This window comes from Phoenix dactylifera, chromosome 6 (assembly GCF_009389715.1).
Source record: "Phoenix dactylifera cultivar Barhee BC4 chromosome 6, palm_55x_up_171113_PBpolish2nd_filt_p, whole genome shotgun sequence".
Lineage (NCBI taxonomy): Eukaryota > Viridiplantae > Streptophyta > Magnoliopsida > Arecales > Arecaceae > Phoenix > Phoenix dactylifera.
In genome coordinates this window covers 17620998-17642966 of record NC_052397.1, presented here as the reverse complement: position 1 = coordinate 17642966, position 21969 = coordinate 17620998, and the positions used below count along the sequence as shown (strand labels likewise).

At 38.1% G+C, this 21969-nt stretch overlaps 2 protein-coding genes and 1 long non-coding RNA gene across 4 annotated transcripts; 2 read left to right on the top strand and 1 right to left on the bottom strand.

Annotated features, from left to right (window-relative positions):
* Positions 1–3630: 3630 nt before the first annotated feature.
* LOC103707523 (squalene monooxygenase SE1) lies at positions 3631–8613 on the top strand. Its single transcript, XM_039127656.1, has 8 exons — positions 3631–3931; positions 4968–5079; positions 5337–5511; positions 6266–6434; positions 6683–6901; positions 7086–7361; positions 7494–7772; positions 8191–8613. Exons 1-8 carry the CDS (start codon positions 3704–3706, stop codon positions 8293–8295), a joined length of 1563 nt encoding a protein of 520 aa, XP_038983584.1. The 5' UTR covers positions 3631–3703; the 3' UTR covers positions 8296–8613.
* A 4373-nt stretch (positions 8614–12986) lies between these two features.
* On the top strand, positions 12987–16752 carry LOC103707524. 2 transcript variants are annotated; one of them, XM_008792050.4, is made up of 3 exons: positions 12987–13267; positions 14156–14341; positions 14708–16752. In XM_008792050.4, exon 3 carries the CDS (start codon positions 14844–14846, stop codon positions 16590–16592), a length of 1749 nt encoding a protein of 582 aa, XP_008790272.1. In that variant the 5' UTR covers positions 12987–13267; positions 14156–14341; positions 14708–14843; the 3' UTR covers positions 16593–16752. The 2 variants fall into 2 exon arrangements, with proteins under 2 accessions (XP_008790272.1, XP_008790273.1); XM_008792051.4 differs by lacking the exon at positions 14156–14341.
* A 2451-nt stretch (positions 16753–19203) lies between these two features.
* LOC113462752 lies at positions 19204–19822 on the bottom strand. The gene is made up of 2 exons (XR_003385808.1): positions 19774–19822; positions 19204–19236 (listed from the first exon to the last, which is right to left on the bottom strand). It is a non-coding gene; the product is annotated as an uncharacterized LOC113462752 (long non-coding RNA).
* Between the last annotated feature and the right edge of the window lie 2147 nt (positions 19823–21969).

Here is a 21969-nt window from a genome sequence, read left to right as displayed (position 1 = left end):
TCTGAATCAAAATGGATGTACAACCAACTCATTCGCTCAAAAGAGGAGCAGTAAGATAAAGATGCTGGTTAAAATAATGGTTCCATGAATTTAACGAGACTGAATGATTTTCATAGAAAACTAAGTTTAGATTTATAGACTACAATCCCGACATGGCTGTCGAGCTTGTGCCAAAAAAAATCTTACTTCGAAATTCGCATGCTGCTCCTTGATAATTTTTTATCTACGGCACCGTCAAATTGCAGGATAGTGAATACCAATCTCAAAAACCAAAATATGCTGCATCCGCACTTCATCGAAAACACAAATTCAGCAATGTAATGAACCCAAGCTAGCTGCACCTCAAACTCGCTGCTTAGTGAAGGTGAAAAAAAAAAGTGTGCTCCTTGGGCGCATGGCGTAAAGGGGCGGCCCAAGGCAAATGACGGTGGTAGAGAGCTCCATTTGCCCTGAGAAATATGTAATCCCACCGACATCCAGAAGGAGATGCATGTCGTCCGTATACGGATAGCGTTCTTCAAGTGTAGCCCTACCATCACAGACTATAACATGGTACGATATCAGTTTTGAATTGAGTTATAATTTTGATTTAGTTCAAAACTAAAAAATAAAAAAAATCTAAATATATATATATATATATATATATATATATATATATATATATATATATGGTAATGAAAACTTATATGCATGTTGTTTATGTGTTTATCCGACTATTGATATGATATTTATTTATTTGGTATTGTTAATTGATTATTTTTTTATTACTTATGGTGCAGCAGTTTGGAATTCTTACTGGCTATAAAACTCACAACGTCTTCTTTTTACTCTTTTTCAGAGTTGCAGTTTGCATAATATTTGACTATGATTGAGATTAAAGGTGGAGGGAATGATTAAATAGAGTATCATCGGTACTGATTGGATGATTAAATTTTATAATTGGACCAATTTTATTGTTCGTTATGAAATGAAATCATTTTTTATTATGGATATTGAAGTTGTGATAGATTTTCAAAATCTTGCATATATTCTGAGGCCTTGCCTTAGGGTGTATGCGGCCGTGTCATATTCCAGATTCGGGTGCTGAGTTTGGGGTGTAACATATATGGATTTTTTTTTTTCGTACTGTGGTTGATGGTTTTGGGCTAGTGTGATTTCAGTGATACCATCATTTTCAACAGAAGATTGGAGTGTTTTCAGACCGATGAAAGTTGCTATCCAATAGTCCACAAACTTGACCAATCATATTTAATGAGACAAACTAATTTATCATGGCTCACCTTCAAACTTAAATGGGTCTAGATGGCAGTTCGAAAATGGTTAGATGTGATTATCAGTAGCACATTTTGGCCGCACGTAAACCCCTCTTTTCCATTTTCCCGATCATAACGTAGAGTCATACGTAAGTCATCAACTAAATAATTCAAACATTTGTCATCCCATGAAGAATCCTAAATGGATAGGAGACATTGTGTCCAGAGAATCTATGGAGAAAGTAACTATACATCTTGGTATTATTTGCGGATAAAATTTGCCGTATTCTATACTAGTATCATATTAGTATACTATCAATATAATACGGTATATTTTTTTTTAATATTCTGGCATCGAGCCTATATGATACCGTACCTCTGTGCGGTATAATTCGGATTGATGTGGCGTGCTATTTTTGCAGAGTTTGCCCCATCAATGAGGTGATGATGTCGGTCGTACTTAGGTGGCATTCCATTCTTAGGTCCTTGAGGTGTCCACGATCCACCTCACAACGTGTCAATGGAGCCGAACGTATATATGTGGCTACGCGACAAGCCCCTCGCATTACTGCTTAATTAGAAAGAGACGTCACCATCAAACCATTGGAGCTCATAACTGCGGTCTTCACGAGCTCCGCAGCATCTCCACCGTGAATCTTGCAGACAAACAAAATATATTAGTAGTATTACTGTTCATCTTTAATTCAGGGCCCAAAGGACCAGTTGCTCCTCGTGATGGGCATGTAATATTGACCGTCAACTTTCGTTACAAGGCATGTTATGTGGGGTATCAGCATTTAATTTTAAAAAATCATGCAGCGCGTCAATCTTTTGATCATACGAATTCTCAGAGCCCGAAGAAAGCAAATATCAAGCCACCGGAAAAAAAAAAAAAAAAAAGGAATGGCCTGTGACATAGGTAGCCACTCAATTCGCAGCTTCGTTAGCCTCTATGAAAGGTCCGTCCATCTCTTACCATTATCCAGATATCTCGAAATAAGGGATGATCCAAGTTGGCACCTCTTCAGGATAATTGAGCTAGCCTATAATACTTGCCGCACATATCGAAGTCCTGCCGGGCAGCCTTCAGCTCTGTCCCGGGGATCGAAATGTTGAATAACTGACAGTCGCCCGTTACCTGCACCATGCTGAAGTTTGAAAGTACCATGTGAGTCAGAGAAGGAGAGTTGTTTCGGATACTTCACGGTCTTTTGTTTTCTGACTTTATTGAATGTATTCACACACGTAATATATAAAATACCTACTTTAAAAAATATATATATAAATATTGGTGCATAAATACTGAAACGGACTCCCAACTACTTGTTTTGCTTTTTCAACCCAAACTCTCCAGCCACCACCCGTGGGTAATCAAATCTTGATGCTACATTTCTTGGGTGATTCAGAATAGAGGGCAATGGCTAATTCTCTTACTTTAATAGATGGAGCATGTGCAATAATTAGATATAGAAGGGTCATTAAGAGTACCGATAGATCTGCTTAAAAAATCTTGTAAGATTGGACTCAATTTTTTACAAGATTTATGAATTAAACAATCTATTTGAGTAGATTCATATCAACCTAACACCGATCTCAGCTCAAAACCTCGTGAGAAAAAACAGACTGTGGATCTTCCGCGGACTCAAATTTAGGTTAAAACTTGAATGGATCGTAAAAAAAATACGGAAGGGATAGGCCGACACATGTAATAATTTCTATAGAAAGCTTTTTGTTTTATTCCTACGAGGAGGACACCTCTCTGGCTCTCTTGCACTCTCTTTAAGATGATACCGCCAGAAACTTCCAGAGGCGCCCTTAAACTTAACCTAATCCTTTCCCATTCTCATTTATAACAATAAATATCCAATCAAAATTAGCTATGAGTTAGCCATCGAACAACTTAAACACAAGCTAAATAAACAAGGATTAGCATATCAACAAGGATTAAACAACTTAAACGCTCGCTTAATCAAGCTCTTAAATCCAGGAGCCGTGCGGCCGTGCCTAGTTTTGTCGTCCCCCCCGGCCACTTTCCAGCACACCACGTGTCCCAAAGATTCGCCCACGTGCCACTTGTCGTCACGTTCCGCACGTGAACCTTGCCTCGAGATTCCCTCGCTGTATGATCAACGGCCATGATGCCCTCCACAGGCGTAAATTACCCTCCTCTTGCGGACCGCAGCGCGTGAGCTGTCCCCATCTCTTGGCTGTCCGTTGTCCATTAATCTCGCCTTTTCGGGGGGCGTGCATACCGTCACCTTCGGTGAGAATAAAGCGTTCCAACAAGGTATCGACGGCGAAGATACAATAGGGCATTTTGATCGGGCGGAGAACCCGAACCTCATCCTGTCTTTTTCACGAGTAGAACCGATCCGGCTTCGTTGTATTAATTTGGCGCTCGTAGGGGGACGAGAGGGGTGGGGGACGAGAAAGAGCGCTTTTCCGAGGAGATGCGGGGCGAGTATCTCGTCGGAGGGATTGCCGGCGCGATCTTGGGGTTTCTCCTCCTCGCCGGAATCCAGGGGAGACGGCGGAGGGGTGACAGAGATCTGGCCGGGGAGGCGGCCGCCGACGGGAAGGGGGAATGCGGCTCGGAATCCGCCGGGAACGCCGGCGCTGACATTATCGTCGTTGGGGCTGGCGTCGCCGGATCCGCCCTGGCCTATACTCTCGGAAAGGTTAGATTTTTTTTTTTAAAAAAAAACTTCTTGGTTTTTATTGAGATCATTTGCCTTTGTTTTCGGATAAAACACTAGTTAAACCTCAAATTGATTGGATGGTGTTAAATTCTCTCAATTGAATCGTGCCTAGGGCTTCAATCGTCAGGCTTTTAGTTCATTTTTACGCTATAACGGAAGGTTGGTCATTGATTTAATTCAATGTCTAGGTTAAATCGGCTCCATGCATGCATGGTTGAAGTAGGATCTTGTATTGGCACGCGGTAAGATGCCAAGGTGTTTGTTCTAATTTTCTGAGTTTTGAGATACTCGTTCCCATGCCTTCCAACCTCTGGGGCCAATTTGGCAGAGCTTTTGGTGGATCTGAAAACACTTTCTGACCCTTCAAAAACTACTTTTGGATGGATTATAGGTGTTTGATAAAAAAATCGGAAAGCGATTTTATCTTTGCAGAAAGCTAAAAATGTCTGCTTGTGCTGCTTAATAGGTGGCTGACTGGTAGTAATTCTAATCAGAGGTAGCGGGACCATGTAGTTGGAACAAGACTGATGATTATTGTTATGTTATGACTGTTGGAGCTACGTGGACCACATGGTGGTTGAGATACATGGATCGCGTAGTGATTGAGATAACCACAGGATTTTTCTAAGAAGAAAGAGATTTTATTAGGATATACTGTGTACACAGTTTAGTGAGAAAGATCATTATAGATTATAATAAAAATGAAAAGGAAAGTTAATAATTTTTAAAGAAATTAAATTGAAGAACAAAAAAAAAAAAGCAATCAGAAATTTATCTAAAGGAGGAAAAAGGTCCCTTTTTCTTTTTTGAAATTTGTATGATCTTCAACTACATGCATTGCTGAAAGTAAGTTCTTTGTACAGTGCTAATTTCAAATTCCAACATCATTAGGGACAAAGAGTTACTTTTTGTTTTTAATTTTTTTTTTTTTTATTCTTTCTGTTGCACATGCTCTAGATAGGCTGGACTTGAGAGACTTCTTTAAGAATGATCTGATTGAATTTATTGCCTGTAGGATGGGCGCCGAGTGCATGTAATTGAGAGAGATCTGACAGAGCCTGATCGAATTGTTGGTGAATTGTTACAACCTGGGGGCTACCTTAAATTGATTGAGTTGGGCCTTGAGGGTAAGCATGGGAATTAATTATGATTCTAGATTTTTAAATGAATCAGAAACATTGGGGATCACTGGTGAAACTGAACATCATCATGCATGTCTAAAAATAAAAAATTGAAAGGCCATCACTAATGCTCTTCATATTTCAACTTCATAAATGATCTGAAATAGAATATTTTTAGCTTTCTGGCCCAGATCTAGTGGGCATATGATTATTAGAGCACATTCTGCAGATGCTTCTAATATTCAAGTGTATCTTGTTTCTAGACTGTGTGGAAGAAATTGATGCTCAGCGGGTCCTTGGCTATGCTCTTTATAAAGATGGAAAGGATGCCAGACTCCCTTACCCCTTGGAGAAATTCCATTCTGATGTTGCTGGAAGGAGCTTCCACAATGGCCGGTTCATACAGAGGATGCGAGAGAAAGCTGCATCTTTGCCCAGGTAATTACAGTTTCATTTTAAGACTCTTTCATTTCGTTTCTATAAATTCAAAATACAATAAAGAACAGCTTGCTGTTTTTCTTTTTAGTATAGTTTAATGTGTTGCGGCGTTCTTGCTTGAGACTTTTTTTTTGTATTTATGATAACTACCAAGTGATTTGCGTTCATTTTTCTCCTCTGATTCGAATCTTCCTACATGGTTTTTCTTTCCTTAAATTCCAGAGTATGAGTTATTTTCCTAAAGCTTAAATTAATAATTAAAGAGGCATTAGCTTTTATTCCTATTCCATTATAACTAGTTTTATTCCATGATTAAAAAAAAGTGGAGATTATTATTAGGTCAAAATCAGACTGGATAATTAATTATGAGGTTTCACATCTAAAAGAGGCAATTGGATGCATTGGGGTGACGGGGGAACGGAGACATATTAGAATTTATGTTATCAGTCAGAACTTTTGACCAGGGCATTAATGGAGACGCCACTAATGCATGAAAATTACTAGATGACACCAGTAGTATACTGTGCGGTTATGTTTGTAATATAAGTGTAGAAATATGATAAAGAAAAAAAACTGTTTAATTGTTGCCATGCTTCCCATAACCATTAGATAATTATATACACAGCATGTGATCCCTACTGACCTTGTTCCCTTATTTCTAATCCATGCATTAGCATCTTGATGCTGCATACCTTTTTTAAGTATTTATCACCTGGTGAGGACACTGAAATTGTTCCTAAAACATTTTCTTCAGTGTTCGGTTAGAGCAGGGAACTGTGACATCTTTGCTTGAACAAAACGGGACAGTAAAGGGGGTGTCATACAAGACCAAGTCCGGTGAAGAGTCAAAGGCTTATGCACCTCTAACAATTGTATGTGATGGTTGCTTTTCCAATCTGCGACGCTCTCTCTGCTCACCGAAGGTAAAGAATACAGCTCAAGTCCTGTCTGCCAAGTTTCATTTTTCCGAAAACATGATCTCTTTTTCTTTACTTAAGAGCCCTAAATTATCTTCTGCGACACTGTTTTCAGTTTCAATTTGTACTGCTTATCTTCATGCATGCAGATGCATGAACACATGTATTCACCAGCATAAAAGTAAATAATTTAGATTATTGTTTAGATCGATTCTATTAAAACCTTCTCATAAGTCATTATTTTCTTTGTCCAGGTGGAGGTGCCCTCCTGTTTTGTTGGTTTAGTCCTGGAGAACTGTCAGCTTCCATATGCAAACCATGGGCATGTTATTTTAGCAGATCCTTCACCCATCCTGTTTTATCCTATAAGTAGCACTGAGATCCGCTGTTTGGTTGATGTGCCTGGGCAGAAGGTACCTTCCATAGCTAATGGGGAAATGGCAAATTATCTGAAAACTGTGGTGGCACCTCAGGTATTTTTTGAATGTAATTTGCATTCTGAATAATATCTTCTGCACATTCAGTTGTTCGTACTTTTTTCCCCTTTGTTTCATCCGGATTTGTTATTATTCTCTTATTGTAAAAGATGTTGAAAGATAACCTACTTCCTACCTGAATTAAGTACTGTAAATTGCCAAACATGTTTTGCGATATCAGATTCCAGCTGAACTTCATGATGCTTTTATATCGGCCATTCATAAAGGAAGTATAAGAACTATGCCAAATAGGAGCATGCCAGCTGCACCTCTTCCCACCCCTGGAGCTCTATTAATGGGGGATGCGTTCAACATGCGTCATCCTTTAACTGGTGGAGGAATGACTGTGGCCTTATCTGATATTGTTGTGCTCCATGATCTTCTCAAGCCTCTGCGTAATCTGCATGATGCAACTTCTTTGTGCAAATACCTAGAATCTTTCTATACCTTACGTAAGGTAAGCCATGCTTACTGTTTGCTCGTTGGCTGATTTGTTCTTTGATTTTATATTAGTAAACATGGAGTCACTAACAAGTGACTGAATTTTGGCACTTCATTGAGAGTTTGTGTAATTTTTCTTCTTTTGCAGCCAGTTGCTTCTACAATAAACACATTGGCAGGTGCTCTGTACAAAGTCTTCTCTGCCTCACCTGATCAGGCTAGGAATGAGATGCGTCAGGCCTGTTTTGATTATCTAAGCCTTGGAGGTGTGTGTTCAAATGGACCCATTGCTTTACTCTCCGGTCTTAATCCTCGCCCACTGAGCTTGGTTGTCCACTTCTTTGCTGTTGCTATATATGGTGTTGGCCGTTTACTGTTGCCATTTCCTTCACCCAAACGATTGTGGATTGGAGCCAGATTGATCTCAGTAAGTAACAAAATTTGTTCTTGTGAATTCCTTTTGGCTTCTGTAATTGTGTAAATATATTTTGTTTCTCATGCTCGGATTTTTCATATTAGACTAAATGGAGGTTTGAAATCCTGCAGGGATGTTTTCACCCGTATTAGAGAGGCACAATATTATTAAGATAGCCTTCAATGCTTTTCACTCGGCATACTAAGAAATATATTTTCCTGACCACAAGCAGATAGGGCATCATTTCTCTTTTAATAAAGAAAAAGTCAAAAAAGAAAGTCAATTTTTACCCAAAAAACTAGAGAAAAAAAGTCAAAAACTGGTACATGCAGATAATGCTACACAAATATCCAAAGGGGGATGTATCGCATGGAATCAAGTTCTATGTTTTTTTGTATTCATTCTTATGGTGCTGTGTTTTATCTTGTAGGGTGCCTCGGCTATCATTTTTCCCATTATAAAAGCAGAAGGGGTTAGGCAAATGTTCTTCCCTGCAATGGTTCCTGCATACTACAGAGCTCCTCCTATGAAATGAAATTCTGAAAAATATCCATAACCATGGTGTAACTCAGCACCTGAGGACACTAGACATGTTGTTAGCTTGTCTTTTCTCTGGATGGGTCTGGGATTTGCAAGTTTAATATTCCGAGAGTGCTTGGACTGTTGTGTTCTTTGAGTCCTTAAATTCAGAAAACTGTTAAATAATCCTGATTAAATTTTCAAAGTTTTGGCAACATTAGTTGTCTTTCTGCTTTGTTGTCAGTAGTTGTATGAACTTGAAACATCTGTCTTTTCTTGAAGCACTAATTCAATTCTGTGTCACCCAGTGAATTCATATTCCCTATTTACTCAAGTTTTTTTATTTGGCTTTTGCATCAAAAATTTGTTCTTGTGGATGAATCTTGTGGCTTGTTGGAGCTTGGTGTGGAACAAATTTTATTCTTCGAAAATCTATAATTGCTGGCCTCAAATTATAGAAGATGATTGGGAGTTTGGTGGACTTACTCAAAGAATTGCCCTCAATTTCTTTCTTCCATGTCATATTCAAGCTCATTTGGGAAACTATAAGGAGCTTTCTCAGCAGATATTAGCTAAATAGTTCTTTACAGGGTACCAATGAAGTAATGCAGGTCCATGTTCATTGAGATCCTCACCATTGTTTTATCTACTTCGATGCCTCCCCCCACTGTAGGAATGAAGCCAGAGTTTTGAAAGTGGCATCGTGGTGTAATAACACATATGAAAGCACAAACTTAAGCGCCAAGCAGCATCTTAGGGCTCGTTTGGTTCGCGGGAAAAGAAGGGGGGAAAGTGTGGTCAACGGGAAAGTAATGAGATGCCTCTTGTTTGGTTGGAGTTTTCAAAGGAGAGAGAAGGGAAAGTTATATTCCCATGGGAATGTGATTTCCACATTTCATGGGAAAGTCTTTCCCATGAGAAACATGGGAAAGTTACTTTCCCATGAGGTGGGAATCACTTCATTTTTACTTTTTCCCAAAAAGTCCTTTCAGCATTAAAGAAGCATTAAAGAGGCATTAAAAACCTAATTTTTATTAAGGGCATAATAGGAATTATATATAACTTTTCTAGGAAAGTGGATGGCCAACCAAACATAAGTACCTTGGAAATTTGTCACTTTTCCATGGTCAACCAAACATGCCAAAATTACTTTCCTAGGCATCCTCTTTCTAGGAATTTGTTTTCCAGGAATCATATTCCTAGGAAGGAAAATGCTTCCCGCGAACCAAACGAGCCCTTAGGTTATGGGTAGGTGACATAGACGGAGAAATTTCTACAAAATTTAATAATTTTCTATAATGGCGTACGATCCTAATGATGCCCTTCTGTAGTGGTCGAAAATTTTTCCGTTAATACAATAGAACTGGGGATTGAAAAAAGGAGAGAAAATTGCATGCGAGAGTACAAAGAATTGCATATATATGGGAGGATTTTTTTTCCTTCTTTGTTATCTTCAACTTACTTCTCGCCGAAGTACTTGTTAAGGCTTGTATGCATAACACACGCTTGTCCTCTTTGATTGGGGGTTGGTTGGCTGCTTCTTCTGCTACATGGGATTGATTTAGCTTTTGCTATGAATCTTCTAGTAGTTCATAAATGATCTAGGTTTGAGGATCCTTTTTATCAAGCTTTTTGGATATAGTTTACGCAAGAAAATGGCTCGCTTGGGCAAAAAAGAAAAAAGATTTTTGTTTCCACATATATATCCTTCTAAAAATTAGAATTTACATGTATATTCTTTCAAAATTTATATTTACATATATACCCTCATTAAACACTTGTTTTGTATGTATACCCTTCTTTTTCTATTTTTTTATGTATGTACCTATGCCATCTAATGCCGTTAAGAAGTTAGCGGTTTAAAATTAAAATGATGGAAATATCCTCAACAGGTAAACATGTAAAAAGAAACGTTTGTAATGGTATACATACAAATAGCAATTTTGAATAATATTCATGCAATTTCATATATTTAGAAGGGTATATACGCAAAAAAAAAAATCCTTGGATTTTTGTATAAATGTCCTTCTAAATATTAGAATTTGCATGAATGCCCTCTAAATTGATATTTATGTGCATGCCCTCATAAAACACTATTTTTGTATGAATACTTTTGATATAGCGATTAAGCTAACACGATCAACCAAACTTTTTTTATTTAAATTAAAAATTAATTAAATTTTTTTGAAATTATCTTTTTATTCATGAAGCGGGTAATAGGTTAATAGGTCTCACTAAAGCCTAATATTTCTATTTTCTTTGTAAAATTTTTCAATCTCTCCCGACCCTCTATTTTATTTCTCAGTCTGGAATCAAAACCATTCCCTCAACTCCCTTCTCCACCATAGACATCCCTTTATTGTATCTTTTTTTACATAAGATGGTTAGGTCTTGCCTTTAGCTTTATAAATTATTTTTTAAAAAAAGGTATTGTAAGAGATTTATAATATTTATCTTTTAGTGTATGAGATTTGCAATATTTATTTTATAGAGTTGAAAATTTTCTCATGTATAGACTGGTGGCTGATTTAAATTACTATGACAAGATAAGCCCTATACACTAGATCTCTTCTTCTTCTAGAAAATTAAAGGTCCAAAGAAAAGTGGCTTAAGGTACACAACGTAAGAGGTGGTCTTCTATCACATGGCTGCAAAGGTTGTTAATAAGTCTGAAGGATTCGAAGTCATTTAATAATTTTGTTTGGGGATGATTGATGTTGTTCTTCCATCCATAAGTATAAGAGTAGCAAGAAAGCTTGATCATTGCAATCTATTATGTGCTTTTAAGAGATTCTAATCCTTTTCTATATTCTAATATATATCTTCATATATACATCTAAAATAATAAATATTATAAGCTATGTTTTGGTGAAATAAAATATAGTGATTGTTATAAATGAAGAAGAATAAAATAGAATAATCCCATGATTGGTAAAAAAAACTTGCATAACTCTTTTTGCTATTTAATTATCGAATAAATTTTTTTCTTAAGCAATATTTTTATGAAAAATATTGAGGAGCAGGCATCAGACAAATTCGAGTGTTAAAAACAGGTTGAAATACAAAAAAAAAAGATTAATTTTTTTGCATATAGACCCTCCTAAATATATTAAATTGCATGAATATACTGGCAAAATATTATTTGCATATATACCCTTATAATATTTTTTGCATACATTAAGGGTATTTCAATTATTTTTAATTTTAAACTGCTAATTTCTTGATGCCGTTAGATGGTGTAGGTATATATGCAAGGAAAAAAATGAAGGGTACATATAAAAAATTAGTATTTATAAGGGTATATATGCAAATATCAATTTTGGAAGAATATTCATGCAAATTTCAATATTTAGGAGGATATGTACGCAAAAAACTCTTTATTAAATTTTTTGAATATATATTCTTTAAAATATGAGAAATTTTATGAATACCCTCGTAAAGTTGCTATTTGCATACATATCTTATTACTTCTTTTTTTGCAAATTTATCCATATGGGTATTTAAGTCAATTAAGTTTTAAGCCATTTATTTTTTAACGATATTAGATGGTATAGATACGTACATTAAAAAAAAGAAAAAAAAGATATACATGTAAATAGTAATTTTATAAAAATATTTATATAATTTTATATATTTAGAAGGTATACATATGAAAAAAAAATCTAAAAAAAAAATTAAACATAAGAGTTTCTCACATTTTCAAGGGCCTTTCATTAACTATAGAACAAAGGGCGTTTCATGATAAATTTACCTTGGGTGGTTCTATATACACCCCCCTTATTGCTCAGGACACCCCCCAAAAATTAAAAAAAAATTAAATACTCTCTACACCCCCCCCATTTGCTAAGGACACTCCTAAAAAATTAAAAATTCCTAAATTACCCCCCACCCTCCCCACCCCCTCACCTAAATTGCTCTCTACACCCCCCAAACCCCCCCACCCCGCTCTTCCCCTCCAAAACACCTCGCCAACGCCCAAAACCCCCCCGTTCCCCTTCTCCCTCTCGTCGCCGGCATTCTCCCGATCTCCGACCACCTCGCCGGCTTTTCCCGGAACCACCTCGCCGGCTTCTTCCGAAATTTTTTTTTTCACGGTTCGTGCTCCGTTCGGCACTGGATCGCCGAACAAAAGGCTTCTGTTCGGCTGAACAGTGCCGGACAGAAGCCTTCTGTTCGGCACTGTGCAGCCGAACAGATCTGTTCGGTTGAGGGTTGCCGAACAGAAGGCTTCTGTTCGGCACTGTTCAGCCGAACAGAAGTCTTTTGTTCGGCGATCCAGTGCCGAACGGAGCACGAACCGTGAAAAAAAAAAAATTTCGAAACAAGGTGGAACACGTACCTTTGCAGCCGATTCTTCGTCCCAAATCACTAGTTGCTTGTTCATGCTTCGAATGGGGCTTAAATCTCCTTCAAAGATCGCCTAAACGATGTAAATGGATCGAGGGGTTTAAGGGGGGTTTGAGGGGTGTTTTTTTTTTTCTTTTCAAAACGAAACGGAGGAGGAGGAAGGGGGGGTGTATGAGAAAATTTCAAGTGCAATATGGTAATTACACTAAAGGTTAGTTTGGGTATTTTTTTTTTGGTTTTTGGGGGGGTGTCCTTAGCAATAGGGGGGGTGTATATAGAACCACCCATTTACCTTTCATATAATGACCAAAACGCCCCCGTCCCAAATTACCTCTCTGCGATGACCTAATCAACCCTAGTCTTTCGTCAGAATGCCCAAACAGGCTTCTTCTCTCTCTCTTCCCCATCCCTCTCGAACCCTTCCCCCCTCCTTCCTCCAATGGCGGAACCTCCCCACCCTTCTCAAACCATCGATCCACATGGGGCCTTGCCATCCAAATCCCTTTCTCCCCCCTTCCTCCTCCCGTCCCTTTCCTCACCATAATTAACCCCAAATCGAAGCCGGTGATCTATTCGGGCCTTTCTGTGGAGCCTGAGAGCTGGGCGCTGGAGCTGATCCCGAGCTTCTTCGATCTCATTCGGTACACCTTTTGAAATCCAGGCCTCCATTCGATTCAATTGTGTCTTAGTGTCGTATCACTCAAAACCCTGTAGACAGAAAATTTCTGATCATTTTTTATTAAATCGTAATAAATTAAGTATTTTTATTGTGATGCAAGATTTTAATTTTAGTACAAATTAGTTTTTTTGGTCGAATTTTGTACTGCTTTTAAGTTTTATTGTTGTTTAGTGATCGATAGATTGCTGCTTGTTCTCCTTTTCGATATAAGTTCTCCTGTAAATTAATAAAATAACAAAAAAGTCTCCCGTTTTTCTTAATGAGGCTGTCACTCTGGGTTTCTGTTTTTGTTTTGTTTGCTTTTTTTTTTTTGCAGCGTGTTATGAAAATGATACGGGACAAATATCTTAGTGAGAATACTCACAATTGTCGGTGGCAAATTGCCTATGGGTTTGCCACCATAATTTGAGGAGTTGGAGAGTTTCCAGGAACCCAAATGCTGTTTTCTTGCTTGGGAGTCCACTAAAATTATGGAAGTTTTTGGAACAGCCCATTAAAATTATGGAACTTGGTATGTCTGTAAAGTAGTCGTAGTTTTGAGTTTGAGGGATTAAGGAGAATGGTCGATTATGTTTGTTTCTTTGAGTCCTGCAGATGGCAGCCTGTAATATAGGTGTCATCTTGGACATTCTGAAAAATTACTATAGTGATTAACCATAAGGAAAATAGTTTTTGTTGTCTTTATAAAGGTTGCTGTTATAATATACTTTCACAATAGTTATTGCAACGGCCAATGTTTACGATAAACAGAAATGTGGCTATTCATTCTTGTATGTTGGCAAGTTGTTATTGAACTTGATAGCTTATAAAAATTATGGTATAATGCTACCATTTGATTTTTAACATACAGGCAGACAAATATGTGTTGCACTGAATAGCAATATTGACTAGAAGAGCATATGAGCTAGAGAACATGATTATCACATGACCCACAGCAACCAGCATCTGACATGTATGCTAGGCTATGGTCAGATTTGGTTAAAAAAAAAATGGTATTGAAATTGTCGGGTGCCCGTGCAAGATAAGTATGTGAGAGGTATTGCTTTGCTGCTCCTCACCATTATGGTTCTGTTTTGCTTACATCAGGATGCTGCATATAGATTAAGTTGCTTGTATCGGCTGTTGATTAGAGAGTACAAAAGATTAAGTTCCCTCTTAAATTTAAGTATCTGTGATGCAGGAAATTTTTTTTATTCCTTTATTAGAGTTAATTTGTTGTTATTACTAGTTTAAGAATAGGGTATTATGCAAGTATGTTGCATGGTATTTCTTTGTTCTAGGCCATATCAAGAAAAAAACAAAAATTAACTTTAAATTGTTGCCTGCCTTATAGAGTGTATTTTCTTCCTTCTGCACTATTATTCTTGTGCAACAAACTGACCTCAATTTTACTTATCTTTAGGTGCTTGGGAAGTAGGTCATTTCTATGCATAAATTATAGAAAGGCTGACCTTATTTGGAAAAGTTGTATGGTTCATGAGGAAAGAAAGACTAAATCTCAAGCACTGAAGAGCATTGAGCTCCTCTTTGCTTAGTAGATGGAGGACTTCAATTTTGTTGTTGGACAGCAGTTTGCTGATGTCAAGACTTTCCGAAAGGCGATTAAAGAAGCTGCAATTGCCCAGCACTTTGAGCTTAAGATCATAAAAAGTGATCTGATTCGCTACTTTGCTAAATGTGCTAAGGAGGGTTGTCCTTGGCGCATTCGTGCGGTAAAGCTTCCCAATGTCCCAACCTTCACGATAAGGAGCATCGAAGGAACACATACTTGTGGCAAAAATGCACAACTTGGCCATCACCAAGCATCAGTTGATTGGATTGTAAATCTTATAGAGGAGCGGCTACGAGACAATGTGAATTATAAACCAAAGGACATACTGCAAGACATTCAAAAGCAGTATGGGATTACTATACCATACAAGCAAGCATGGCGAGCAAAAGAAAGGGGTCTGGCTGCTATTTATGGATCTTCTGAGGAGGGTTATTGCTTGCTGCCAGCATACTGTGAGCAGATAAAGCTTTCAAACCCTGGAAGTATTGCTCAAGTGTTTACTACTGGGTCAGACCATCGGTTCCAGAGACTTTTTGTTTCTTTTAATGCATCAATAAATGGTTTTCTGCGTGGCTGTTTACCTATTATTGGTCTTGGTGGAATGGAGCTAAAGAGCAAGTATCTTGGTACGCTACTGTCTGTGACGTCATTTGATGCTGATGGTGGATTGTTCCCGGTTGCTTTTGGCATTGTTGATGTAGAAACAGAGGAAAGTTGGATGTGGTTTTTATCTGAATTTCATAAGCTGCTTGAGATAAGTACAGAGACCAAACCTCAGCTTACAGTCTTATCTGATGGACGGAAAGGTATTGTTGAAGCTGTGAGAAGAAAATTTCCTACTGCATACCAAGGGATATGCATGTGTCATTTAACTGAAAACATCAATAAGGAGTTCAAGAATGGAAGGCTTGTCCAGCTTTTGTGGAAGGCCGCTTATTCTATCACCACCATTGGGTTTAGAGAAAGGATGGCAGAAATTGAAGAAGTTTGTGCTGAAGCAGCCAAAAGGATCCAGCAAGTTCCACCAAATCGCTGGGCTGTAGTTTACTTTGAAGGGTCACGTTTTGGTCATCTTTCTTCAAACATTGAGGAATTCAATAAATGGATACTTGAAGCGTGTGAACTTCCCATCATTCAAGTTATGGAGCAGATCCATGGCAAATTAATGGCCGAGTTTAGAGACCGACATGAAAAGGGTATGACATGGACATCGGTACTTGCCCCTTCTGTTGAAACGCGTATTTCGGATGCTATTGAGTCTGCATTGACCTACCAAGTGCTCCGTTCAGATGAAGTAGAATTTGAGGTTTTATCAGCTGATCGTTCTAGTATCGTGAATATTGGCACTCGCTGTTGTTCATGCCGTGATTGGCAGTTGTATGGAGTACCATGTTCTCATGCTGTTGCAGCCCTCCTTTCATGTAGGAAAAATATCTACGAATACACGGAGAAGTATTTTACAGTTGCAAGGTACCGCGAGACATACTCTCAACCAATATATCCCATTCCAGACAAAAGTGAGTGGAGCAAGGCAACCGAGGGTCTTACAGATGATGAAAATCGAGTGGTTCGTCCACCAAAGTTTCGTCGTCCACCAGGACGACCTGAAAAGAAGCGAATTTGCATGAAGGAGGCCAATCGTGAAAAACATACCGTGCATTGTAGTCGCTGCAACCAGACAGGACACTACAAAAGAACATGCAAGGTGGAAATTGCTGAGAGGGTAGATCATTAAGTCTGTGCAGTATTGTAATCTTAATCCATGCAGCCTGTTAGATCTGTTATATTATGAAATAGTTCACCTGTTAGATGCATGCTTTTCCATGCAGTGTAAATTAAAATCTGCCTTTTATTCTCATCTGATTTCGAGCCAACTAGCCTTCTTAAGGATAGCACTTTGGTTGTGTTTGCTATATGTTTGTATTTGGTTGCCCGAGTGAGATTTTGGTAGGTAATTGTACCTTCTTTGGTTGCATTAGCTTAAGGTATTTCTATCTGTCACTGTGGTGGCATATGCAACACGGCATTGGTTCATTACCTGTGCATTTGCAGGATAAATATGTCCACAGAGAAATGCTATGTGGCTCAAAATCACAACAAATACTGTTTTCATGCTTGATGCGGTTGAAGGAATTGCTTAATGAAGCCTTCTGTCATCCTTTCTCATATGGAGCTCTGTGCCCTTTTAATGGTCATGTTTAACCAGTTTATGCGAGTTTAAACCGTCAAAATCTCAGACAGGAAGGAATGTATGCTTGATTTCAATTTAATTAAAATGAGAAGGAAAAATATAAGAACTTTCTAAGGAAGAGGGTGATTCTTATGTTACAACATTTGTTCACTTGGGGCCCCCTAAGCTTAGCTGGTTGGCAACTCTCTGCTTGGGATGGGTGGAGGAGGATTCAGTCCTTTGTTTTAGGAACCCAACGTTGTGACAAGTACTTCATCCCTTGTCCATCAACCATATAGTTCCATGAACTAAATTTGAAGGGTGAAATCTTTGACAAGAAGAGGATAAATAACAACAATAATTTGTTGAAAAAATTGTCAGTGAAAGGTTGAGGACCAAATATTTAATCAGTTGATAGATCATAAGTAATTGTTACCTCCAAACTCGTGTAAAAACATTTATGTGAACCCTATATTTCCTAGTAGTAGCATCCTAAAAGGTCCATTACATTTGCTTATGAATGGCTACTTTCAATTGAAGTTCTGTGTGATGCCCGACTTTATTAAGGCCTTTCCTTTTATCCTACAAGAAAAACTGTCGTCGAGCTCACAAACTTTGAATTATTTTCCGTGCAAGTGTCCAGAAACTTAATCAATTATTTAAGGGAGCATCTGAAATCTATTAAAACAAATTATTGCGTGATAGATTTTCTCTTGAACAAAGCCACAGGCATCAAACGTGTCACAATGTAGAATAATGGCTACTATGTGACAAATTTGTGTTTGCTTTTAACTTTTTCATGCTTTAAAATTCGGAGATTAGGGGACAGAAAAAAAAAAGTCTCCATCAGTAGGCGAAAGTCCAACAAAAATGTGTTGGAACCAACAGCAGTGCCGGAAAAAGATGCAGGAGATTTCCTCACCTGCTTCTCGGACAGTAATCCTCCGATTCCTCCTCCAACCCTCGGAAGCCTGGCTGCCGCCGCCGCCGCCCACGGCGGCGCCTCAACCTCCACCAGCCGCGCCCACCACCACTCCACCACCTCGATCGCTTCCCTACGGCTGGTGCAGGCTTGGGAAGCTCATGAAGCCAAGTTTGTATTGGTTCAGGTGGTACATGGTGTGCACCACCTTGATCGGTGGGTTCGCAGCGGCAGGGAAGATGGAGGACGGATATGAGCTTTCTGAAAGAGATGAGGGGGAAGGGGAGCGAGCCAAATGCCATTTCTTGCACCACTTTGCTTTTCTGAAAGCTGTTCTTTACCAACGATTCCACCCCTCAAACAAAAAAAAAAAGAAAAAGAATCTATCTCTATAACAAAATGGACCTGCACTTTTTTTACGTAATCTACTATCAGATGATCAATAGGTTCAGGACTGCCTGGAGATATTACACAGCCAAAATTCTCACAGAACCATGGCATGGCTTGGCGGGCGGAGATCATTATTGAGATCTTGTGCTAGTAACCTTGTGCTGCTTGTGCTCTGGAAATGCTTTGGAGAACCATCACTTCAACTTTTGAGATCATTCCCTTGGTGATTTGGGAGCAGCAACCTTGGATTTTAGCAACTATGGCAATTGAAACATACATATGACCTGTGAGATATGCTCTTAAAGTTTTCCATTGCACATAATACCAGCATTGGACCCGCAAAGCAGACATTTTAACAGTTGATTTTCCATGCATTTAAATAAAGGATATTGTGCAAAAACTGAATACATTGTAGAACTTTCTGTACTGTATGGTGGTCAATATTATTTTACATAGATAGTCATGCTCGTAAAGATGTGCTTATCCGAATAAAAAGACTCGTTAAGACTCGAGCGTACAACAAACACCAAATTTTTCTCTCTCAATTAGCTTCTAAAATAAGCGTCCTTCCGGATCAGATATTAAAAGCAGAAATTACTGCAAGGCTAATTTTGATGTCATCACCATCATCAAGTAATGAGACCCCATTTTAATTGATATATATATCTTGTTGGTATGCTCAGAATTTACAAGTACTTTTAGGATCAATAAATTCCTTTTTTCCTCTCTTGCTTTATTGCTTCATAAGACCTCATCACTTCTTTACATTTTTCCTAAAATATGAATTGAAAGAAACAAGTTAACTTCACATTAGAAGAAAAGGACAACGCTTTACATGCCTTTATTATCTTGGTTTTGATCAGGGTGGTACTCCATTGCTTTTGCTCTGAAAGCAGTCTGCAATACAAAGAGCACCAGGATTATAGTCAGAAACTACAGCATTACTACTGAAAACATGGCCTCGACATCTTTATTAACTTTCCCATGTCTCCTGAAATAGAAGGAACCCTTTCCGTGCCACTTTAGAACACTGAAATGTCCAAGGGACAGGAATTGGTGAGATTGAAATTATCTCATCAATTCTGATCCGCGGATCGCCTACTTGTCCGAGTTCCTACTACCGGAAGAGCGAGGAGTTTATTCACGACGACCCGCTTGAGCTGGAATTGGTGAGATTGAAATTATCTCATCAGTAGGGGGCAAGAAAGCAAAATGGCGTGAGGCAAATAATCCAAGGATGTATATACACTTATAATGGTTGTTTGCTTACTATTTGGTTGATCGAAAAGTTAACTGGTGTGTTGTAAACAACAAAAAGTGAAACCTCAATACGGTTCATTTTGATATACAACAATGCAAATGTAAAAACATATGATAGATGATAAAAAAAAACATAATCTGGACTATCACAGGTGAGATGCTGTAATGCAATACCTTAATCTCAGCATCTGAGTAGGGTTTTGCCCTTGACCTGAAGGAAAAACATGAAAATGACGGATTAGAAGATTCGAGTTCCAAAATTGTAGCCACCATATCAACATTTATTACATAATTCTGTCTCTCTTTCCTGCTATCTTTTTGACAGTAGTACAGAAATACCATAAATTCATACCAGCATTAGGCCTAAATCGTACACCGCTGCAACAAATCTTAGCTTTATATTTTTAGTTGTTTGGTTCTATTCTATTAAAACAGGATTCAATAAGTAGGCAATGCGAATATGTTGTTTGGTTGTATATTATATTAGTTTTGGCCTTTGAAGGTATAATCCAAAACTTCTATTCAAGCAAAGAACGGCATCAAATAACAATGCCGAATAAACGAACACCGTATCAATAGCCGAAAAGGCTCATAAACAACATGCACATAAATTCTTATTTTATATATATATATATATATATATATATATATATATATCATATCTAACCAATTGTTCAACAATAATTTTTTATGTCATGTCATTCATTTCCTATTAACTTCTTTTTCAGATTTTTTATTAATTTTTTTTTCAATTTTGAACGAACCAAGATCATGACTCAGTATAAGACTGATATCGTATCATGTTATAGCCCGTGGTGGCTATCCACCTCACGTTATAGCCTGTGTTGGCTATCCAAATCCTACGTTATAGCTCATCGTTGTTTTCTATGTGGCAGCCTATGGTGCTATGACGAAGTTAGTCCAAACCATATCTTATCCATCTGATTTACTAGTTACTCTGCTCAAATCAATTATTACGCATACAATGAGTTTCTTTGAAATTCAAGGTATCTTTGTTTATATAATTATATACTCAACATCCGACACATATAATAACCACATAAATATATTTGTACTAAAAATTATTTAAAAATATATCATTACATGTCAAACTGATACAAATCTCACGATGTAAATCCAGCAATACAAACCAATAAACATATATATATATATATATATATATATATATATATATATATATATATGGTGATTCAAGTACAAAAAATTCTTACCTCTATTGAAGACTAACTAACACAATGATCACAGACCTACTTTAGGATCTATAAGATGAGGTGCAAAGTACCCTGATCAAAATTTTCTTACGCATATGACTCTCCCTCTATAGAATCAAACTCGATTATCAAAAAAAAGTCAAACAGTGGACTAGTAACCTTGAGTGCCTACCGGCGTCCATCAAGAGTTTGTCACCAGGTCCCCCGGGATCGTGTTACCATCTACCCAGGTCAACTAAAGTGAGACACCAAGAGAGAAAAAAAGAAAAAGAAGAAAGAGAAACTAGAGAGAGAAAATAGAGAGGAGAGAGAAAATAGAGAGAAAAGGGGAGAAGAGAAAGAAACCCTCTCTTTTCTCTCTTCATGAATGGGGAGGCTTGTCCTCCTCTTCTCCTTTCTCTTCCCCCCCCCCCCCTTTCCCCTATAGGTCCAAGGGGGCAGCCATGGTGGCTTGGCTCCCACTCGTTGGCAATAGGCGGCCACAACCCCGGCCAAAGTGGCGATCAGCAGCAGGCAAGCTCGGAGGAAGAAAAAGGTGCAACAGAGACTGCCCTATTTCATGCATTCCAACAGCTTATCAGCCCCATATCAAGTGGTGACGATGGCCATAACGCCGAAAAACTAAGAGGAAGAAGAAGCTTGACTCATTACCTCAGTCCGACGAAATTCCGGTGGCGTTTTCGGCGAGGAATCAATGAGGAGATTTGGAGTTAAGAATCTTGGGATTTGCGGCTATACCTCGAGAGATTGGTAATGAAATTCAACAGAGGAGAAGGAAAATTAAATAGATGAAGCCCTCGAGTTTTAGATGAACTTGGATGGCCTTCAATTCCGCCAGAATCGGAAGCGGAAGAAGGCTTCGGCTCCAGTTCAGAGCCTTCTTCGCTCCAACTAATGGGCCTATTCCTCTTGGGCCAGCCCAAATAAATCGGGCTGAATTGGTACAATGTATATGGTGATTCCACAGGATATTGTACAAGTTATCGGCGTCGAAAAAACTTGCCTGTGTATCAAAAAAAAAAAAAAAAAAAAAAATTGCCCAACTATATTTTTTGCCTATTTCAGGGAGAAATATGTTCAGCTTTCCGAACATGCGAATACAGTTTGGGTGTATTATTATATTGCAGGGGCCTATAAT